Here is an 8,258-nt window from a genome sequence, read left to right as displayed (position 1 = left end):
ATACATGTGCTAACACAGTTTTCTTTAAAACTGCCGATACAAAACATTTTGTTTGCTTTTTGTGTGTCTGTGCGGGTTTTGTGAGTGCAACCATTTGCAGGAAGAATGGTAATGTGTACCATTAATTTGTTTTGGTGGGACATGGACAGATGTAATGCCAAGCTCCAAGCACATAAGCTTTATCTAACAATCCTGAAAAATACGCATCATTTTCTATTCTTTGAAGACTGGCGTGATTTGAAAGAGATTTTGAAAACTGTTGCAATAAAACTCATAAATACATAAATGGACAAATCCATAAGAGCTTCTACTGAGCCTGAGTCAATGCTTTTATTTCTATTAGGAGCAAATTTTGTAGAAAGCACCGATACCAAATAATAACTGCACTGGCATTTAAGTAATGATACAGCCAGAACAGACGACACATCAGACAATGAACTCCAGCCCTTTTTTTTGTTTTTTGCAATGTGTACTCATGACAAATGGTTATTAAAAGTAAGCAGTGGGTTTTATTGTTTTGATTTTGCATCCCATGATCCTGAGCCAAGGACATAGTGTGCTCGTAGTCCCAAAAGGCAACCAGTAGCATAAGATATTCTTTGCAGGCGTGGTTAAACGGAAACTCCTCTGATTTTACAAATCGAAGTGTGTTTACAGGCCTTCAGGTGTTACACACCAGTAGTTTCACACATAAAGTCCAAATAAGCTGTACACAACCTTTTGTGCATTCAAGAAAAGCCAATCGCCTGTAGCTGGAAGAAAAAGCCTGATCATTATCTTGAAACTAGCAGCTCGAAGCTACAATAAATAGCTTTTGCACTTAAATGTTGAAGAAGAAGAAAGTATGGATTAAAAGTGGTATCTCTTCACCTGTGGTATTGATTGTGAGCATTTTTTTCACTGTCCAATTAAACTGGAGGAGCACTAATATTCTTTATGAATTAGTAGTGAGACAGCTTATGGTAAGGTGGTGCATGTACACATGTACACGGATTTTAATTCAAGTGTCAGTGCAGCTGTTTTTTGCGTTTTGTTTTTATTGCCCTTGTATAGTCGGGATACAGTTATATGTGGGGCTTAAATGTGAATCATAGGAGTGTACAGATCAATGATGAGCACTAAGAGATAAAGAGTGATAAAGAAAAGCCCACAGATTAGCGATGAACTACAGATGAAAAGCTTTTAGCACATATTGGTCCCTTTTGTTTGTTACGATACATGTATTGTGCAAGTCCCCGATAAATAAACAACAAATAGTGATTAAAAATTATTTATCCACAGTCAAAATTACAAGTCCTCACATCACGAGCCCTTTGTATACACCTATCAGCACGTTGTTCTGCTCTCCTGAAACTGCCAAAATTGCTATGAGCTTTTGAGAGCAAATGATAAAAAATGGAGGACATCAGAATTAAATGACAAATCCATTATTGAGCAGGTTGCTTGTAAAAAGATGAGAGAGTGGAGATGAAAGCGAATGGCTGATAGAAGCGTAAGAAGAGCCCCGGGAGGTGGGAACTGCTCCCGTGTCGTTAGCGTCTCAGCTCAGACACTGACTTACACTTTGCACCCACAACAATTGTTTCACAAATTTTGCATACATTTCAATAATATGGTGTTTGGATGCTTATAGCTTTCACTGTCGTCGTACCTGCTCTAAACAGAGGCAGACAATTAATTTTATTGCTTGATAGTAATTTGGCCGACAGACATCAGCTGTACATGATCTTCTGTTAAGTCAAGAGACTGAAGCCTGCAGCGGTTTGGATAGGAAAACTCTGCAACCGTGATGAAGGGGTATAAATTCATCTAAATATAAACAGTTTTATTATCACGCAGAACAGAAGTTCTTGTGTAGAACACCTTTAAGGCAGACGTAGCAGGGCTTTCATCTTTTTTAAAGTTTACTTTATGTGGCAAAGTTATAATGGCATCGTCTGGGTTTAGACCAGTAATCTGTGAGAATTGTTTTCACGTCAGTTTGGCAGTGGATGTGAAGTCTTCTGGGACAATGAAGGCATGATTGTACGACCAAAACAGGAGACGAATAGTGCTTTTGTTTTCCCCGGCAGCTATTTGTAATTTTCCCTAGGTAGCTGAAATGGTGGAAGGTGGATAAAATTGTGGAAACTCTGCTCATCAGAAGACAAAGAGCTGGGAGAAATAAGAGAAGGGGAAGAGGGCAAGTGACGGAAATGGAACGCAAAGCCTTGGACAGGCAATCACTTGATGGATTCACTCTGGAATTTAAGAGGGTTCAACAGCAGTAGTCCAACCTGTTGAATATGTTGTGCTCAATAGGACTTGGAACTAGTGATTGAGCCCACAAACCTGTCAGGAAAGTGTTGATCGAGGTCAAGTGAGCTCAGGACCATTTTACTAGAGATTTCGACACAAAATTCAGGATTCATCCTGCTGGCCAATAGAAAGATTGCAGGTTCAGGGTACTTTTGCACTGAATGTGTGGTTATCCGTTTCATAAAATACTTGGTGGCCTTTTCTGGAGTACAGTAATTTAGAAGACATGATTTGACATTCAGCTGATGTTACTTTCACTGGATCACTAAAAGTAACATCAGTGGCCGACTTAGAGGTCAGTTTTGGCGATGTTGGAGAAAAGGTTATCCAGTGGCATCTCAATTCAAAGAACTTCCATCAAATCAATTTCTGCTGTGACCACCTCTGCTTCTTCAAAGCGCTCCATCACTCCATGGCGCTGAGATCTGCCACAGGCCTCAGTCAGAACTCTCTGACTCTATGTTTGAGGTTTCTGCCATGATGTAGATTAAAGCAATGAAAAAAAATCAGACATCTCCCTGATGGTGTTGCAAGCGGAACTAAAACTGCACATTGCCTCATTCCAGTAATTGTTGTCAATATACAGTGTATCCAAAGGAGTCATCATAACATGGGAGATTTGCAAAAATAAATCAACTATGTGGCTAGCCTTAGCTATTATAACTTAAAGGTAACTCCAGAATACTTTGTTCTGGTGAAAATAAAGATGTGAAATACCAGCCAGAGAGCGAAGTACACTGTGACGAGATATGCTTAGATCGGTATATAATATATAACATGCATATATGAATATGTAGTAATGTATTGATTAAAATGTTTGTGCGTCACGTTCATGTATGTTTGGAGCTTCCTACAACAAATCAGTGTAGTTGTTGTCTCTGCTAGAATAAATATAATGACTTTTGCTGGCTATTTTTATGCACACTGAAAGTAATTTTTCTGCGTTTTTTTTAATCTATTTGTTGTGGGGGGGTTGTTGTTTTTGCATGTCTGCAGTTTTTTATGATTGTTAATATTGTTTGCATGGCGTACGACTGGCTACTTATTTTTACTGGTTCATTTATCACAGTGGGCAGTCACACTGTGTCAGTCAGGCAAAGCTAGTGATTAATGAAGCAATTTAAAGCTTAAGTTTGGGAGCTGATGTAGTCGTCCTCCATCAGTTGTAACAATGTTACAGACAGCAGGAAAATATTTTAGCTATACCTTGTCACCAAGGTTGTAATAAATAGTTAACTAAGGAGATATGAAAAAACATTTTACCTGAAATAAAATGTAAAAACACAAAGGAAATTTCCTCGCTCTCAGCTGCTGTCACATTTAACAACACAACCTGCCTGAAGAGGTTTTGTTTATTTACACTCGGGTTGTGTTTGTTTTGCAACATCTGTACCAAACTCCTCAGCCTTTGCCTTTGGCACATATCCTCCACATTATAGTAATTCAAGAGATTAAGCCTCTAAAACTAATGAAAGCTAAAAACACACATATAAACACACATCCACTCTGGAAAGTAATTACATCTAAAGTGAATTAAAAAAACAAAAAGTGAAAAGAAATAATAATTCTAATAATTATTATTTGAGCTTATCTCTTAGGCCTACAGCTTAGGTCATACTTTGCCTAGTTTAAAAAAAAATGTCTTTGGTGATTAAAACCAGATTTCTAGAAGCTGATATTTCTAAGGACAGCACATAATTTTTCCCACTGTAGGGTGCCTGCAGTTTTGGTCAGCTAATTACCGGCATGATGCTCTAAATGTTTGATGTGTTAGTGTGACGGTTTTGCACCATGAATACCGAGCAATAAGTCTCTTTGGTGTGTGTGTGTGTGTGTGTGTGTGTGTGTGTGTGTGTGTGTGTGTGTGCATTACATTCACTGAGTCTTTCCCTTTATAATCTTAAATACAGAACACTGATATGAACATAAAAGAACCTTGGGGTCTTTTTAACTGTTACATAATGAATAACATTTGTGGGACGCTATGCTCTGACGGGCTCTGAATGTGAAGTACCAGCGTGAAATATTTATGTACATGCTACGTGATTTCATCATTCCTGCATATTTGCCCATTCTCCTGCCAGCTGAGATACTATTACAACAGAGCACAATCTTCTCCATGCTTCGCCTCTTAGTTTTTAATCATCATTCTGTCCGTGTCTAACGGTAGAGTCGAGGCTAAATCTCACACTGAATAACAGACATTCTCATCTCGGACTTTTTACCCGTTCTTGTCCATCTTCTTTTCTTTATCTCCTCTCTATTCTGCTTTTAAAGCTCTGCCTGATTCTACCATGACCTTGCTATCGCACATGAGCAAAACTGTGCTATATTTAAAGTCTCACATGCAGCATTAACAGACTGTACAAAACAGTTTTTATGCTCCCTTTTCTCTGAATCCCTTTCTCTCTCTTTTGTTCTGTTTCTGACAAACAGAGATCCGCCGCACCCCGAGCTATGAGTCCTCCGCTTGTGGTCAGGATGTGAGACTGATGATGTGAAAGCAAAGGCCGTCATCAAGCTACAGCCGCTGTGCAGTCCCACTTCTACCACTGCAATCAAAGACGCACAATAACACTCTGGTTACAGTAGGGCCTCTGCAAGCTCAGCAAATGGGAAGAAACACATTTCAGCTTTTTAATTCTGTGTGAAACCACCGTTGATGTCTGTCAACATTATAGTCCCTCTTTAATTGGGTGCCACTTTGTGAATGATGACACTAAACCATCTGTCTGATATATACACATAGCTTGCGTGCCTGTTCACACTACAGATTTTCAAAAATTGCTGTCCAAATGATTGAACGCACATCTCCATAACAAACTCCTCTCCAGCTCGTCTAAATCACCTGTAAGGATTATGAGGCCGGCTTTAGTGCTTCTACAGTCACATTGTCTCTTGTGTGTGTTCGGTGGTATGTGTGTGCCCATTGTTATGGGCTCCCAACCTCCCGCACTACCATGGCATGTCTCGTGTCCCGCGAGGTGTGTGTGTCAGATCAAGCCATGGTTCTCCCTCGATTCCGTTTACCACGAAGCCCCCACTGTGGACTGCAATGATCTGCTGCTGACTAAGCTCCCATCACCAATACCCCTGGACACGCACACCTTGCACCTGCAGAGCAATCTCCTGTCAGTTCTGGACACTGCAGTGCTCCATGGACTCCCCAACCTCACCGACCTCGACCTCTCTCAGAACCGCTTCAGTCATGTCAGGACTATAACCGACCGTTTCTCCCTTCCCTCCCTTCTGTCTCTACACCTGGAGGAAAACCATCTCACTCACCTTCCTGAGGCTTCTTTTGCATCACTGCCAGCTTTGCAGGAGCTTTTTCTCAGTCACAACTACTTACATTCAATAGCACCTGGGGCCTTCATTGGTCTGGACTCGCTATTCCGTCTTCATATCAACAACAACAGACTCACCACTGTTAACCCTCAATGGTTCAAGGCTTTGCCTCGCTTGGAGGTTCTCATGCTTGGGGGTAATCCCGTCGAGTCGCTTCCTGAGCGTGGCTTTATTGCCCTGAAATCCCTCCGGAGTCTTGTCCTTGGCGGTATGGGTCTAAAAGGTTTGGCTGAAAAAGCACTAGAAGGCCTGGACAGCCTAGAGAGCCTCTCCTTCTATGATAATCTTCTGAGTAAAGTTCCAACTCAGGCCCTCAGGAGAGTACCAGGATTGAAGTTTCTTGACCTCAACAAGAACCGCATCAAACTGATTGGGACAGGAGACTTCCAAGACATGGTTCACCTGAAGGAGCTCGGTTTAAACAACATGGAGGAGCTGGTTTCCATTGATAGGGCCGCCCTGCAGAACCTTCCAGAGCTCACCAAGCTTGAGATCACAAACAACCCACGTCTGTCCTACATTCATCCACAGGCTTTCCTCAAGCTGAGCAGGCTTGAGAGTCTAATGCTCAACTCCAACTCACTGAGTGCTCTGCACCAGCACATCATGCTCTCCCTGCCAAATCTTCAAGAGGTCAGCTTACACTCCAACCCTCTGCGATGTGACTGCCTGTTTCACTGGGCAGCCAAGGAGGTTTCTCATCCCCAGAAAGACGCCGAAGCAGATGCGAAAACTCCCCGAGTAGTGCGTTTCATTCAACCCCAGGCGACCTTATGCTCAGAACCTCCAGAACTCAGAGCTCGCAGGGTGAGAGATGTGTCCTCAGGAGAGATGTCAGCCTTGTGTCTTCCCATGATTCCTGCCAGCTCTCTGCCTTCCTTCGTAGGGGTCCGTGAAGGCGGCAAACTGGTTTTGCACTGTCGAGCTCTTGCAGATCCACAGCCTGAATTATACTGGGTGACCCCCTCTGGTCTGAAACTTCATCCGGAACCGATGCATGCATCCAAAGCTTCTTCAGCTCCTCTCCCCTGCAAGAGCCGGAGGACTTCTGAAGAATTCAACCTCACATCTGAAGCCAATACCCCTCGCCAGCAGAATGAAGACAATATTCCCTGTCAGCTCCTCAAACACTACCGGGTACTGCCTGAAGGAACTCTGGAGATCAGCAAGATCAGCACCAGAGAGGCGGGATTGTATACATGTGTGGCTGAGAATGCATTAGGAGCAGATACACGCAGCGTTAATGTAGGTGTCCATAACAGAGAAAAGAGAAGAAACCGGGGGGCAGCTGCTAACCTGAAGAAGTTTCAATTACTGAGAGCAGATGCCAGGTTTGAGGTGAGAGAGATCAGAGAACATTATGCTATCCTGTCTTGGCAGAGTGGACACAACCTCCCCTCAACCCGCCTGTCCTGGCAAGCCATGTTCTCCAAGGCCCACTCGCCCACATACACCACACGCATCCTTGCTGGTACACAGAGCTTCAACCTGACTCACCTGCAGGCTGGGACATATTACAGAGTCTGTATGCATTTAGGAATCAGTGAGGGCACAAAGCATGCCAGCAGGAGATTAAGAGAGAGCAGAAAGCCTCAGTGCGTTTCATTCAGGACAAAGGATGCCCCTGAACCCCAGCCCAGCCTGCAGCTGAACCCACAGCTGACCTCCACAGCAGTCACACTACTGCTCCTCGCGATCATACTGCTGCTCGCAGGCCAGGGCTGGGACAGTGAGCCTGGTGAGGGAACAGGAAAGAACCATAATACCTCCCATCATGACATAAGGGGTTACAAAGCTCTGATCTTCAATCAAAAGGCAAAAGGAAGTGACGACCCTCAGCCAAAGCAGAGCGACAAACTGCTACTACATCAGAACTGCTGAGATAATTGTACACACTTAAATGCAGTAACACTGACACACACACACACACACAAAATGTCAGACACACACTTTGTTATTAAGAAGAGGGGAATCATAGATGAAAGCCGTAAAGCGAGAGAGAGATTTGTATTTATTTTATATACCGTATAAAGTATATATTGACATTGTTTCTGTGTTAAGATGTGTTGTAAATGTCTAACCCCTAACCAGGGAAATAAAACTGGACAATCAAACTCCTGCTGTACAGTGAGTGAGCACAGGAGAAACAAATGAGCCAGAGCTGCCGATGACCACTGGACCGAAAATAAACAGAGACTGATTCAAGCCAGAGACTTATATTTACCGACGGGAGCAGCTCAGACCTCCAGGGTTTTGTCATGTTTGCCGTCTATGTGTTCCACAGACTGAACTATGAGTTTCTCAAAGCAGATGAAAGTCTGCCTTAAGACTGACACTGAACAAAATCCCTGTTTTTTTTTTGGACTCTGTAAGTCAAAGTGATTGATGTAACAACCCTTCTGCTTAGCTTTCCAAATCTTGGACTGGGTTGTCCATCTTGCAGTACGCTACATGTACAGCATACTCATCTGGATTCCTCGCCTAACATCCTACATTCTGCTTCAAAATAAAAGTGATCTGAAAGTGATTGTGTTAAATTCTATTTTGAGCTACACACAATAAAATCTCTTTTCCATTTACTCGTTTTTACTCTTTCTTTTCATTTTCCAGAC

The 8,258-nt window shown here is 42.6% G+C and overlaps 1 protein-coding gene across 1 annotated transcript in view; it reads left to right on the top strand.

The window, feature by feature from the left end:
* Positions 1–8,187, top strand: part of LOC309706488 (leucine-rich repeat neuronal protein 2-like) — a 9,546-nt gene extending 1,359 nt beyond the window's left edge. The window contains exon 2 of the mRNA XM_082533062.1: positions 4,735–8,187. Coding sequence (XP_082389188.1) covers positions 5,158–7,527 — 2,370 coding nt within the window. The 5' untranslated portion in view covers positions 4,735–5,157 and the 3' untranslated portion in view covers positions 7,528–8,187. The remainder of the gene's footprint in view (positions 1–4,734) is intronic.
* The last annotated feature ends 71 nt before the right edge of the window (positions 8,188–8,258 follow it).

Source organism: Aulonocara stuartgranti (assembly GCF_965226115.1).
Source record: "Aulonocara stuartgranti genome assembly, chromosome: 5".
In the NCBI taxonomy this organism is placed as follows: domain Eukaryota; kingdom Metazoa; phylum Chordata; class Actinopteri; order Cichliformes; family Cichlidae; genus Aulonocara; species Aulonocara stuartgranti.
Note: the sequence above shows the minus strand (reverse complement) of the source record. Positions and strands in the feature narration are given on the sequence as shown.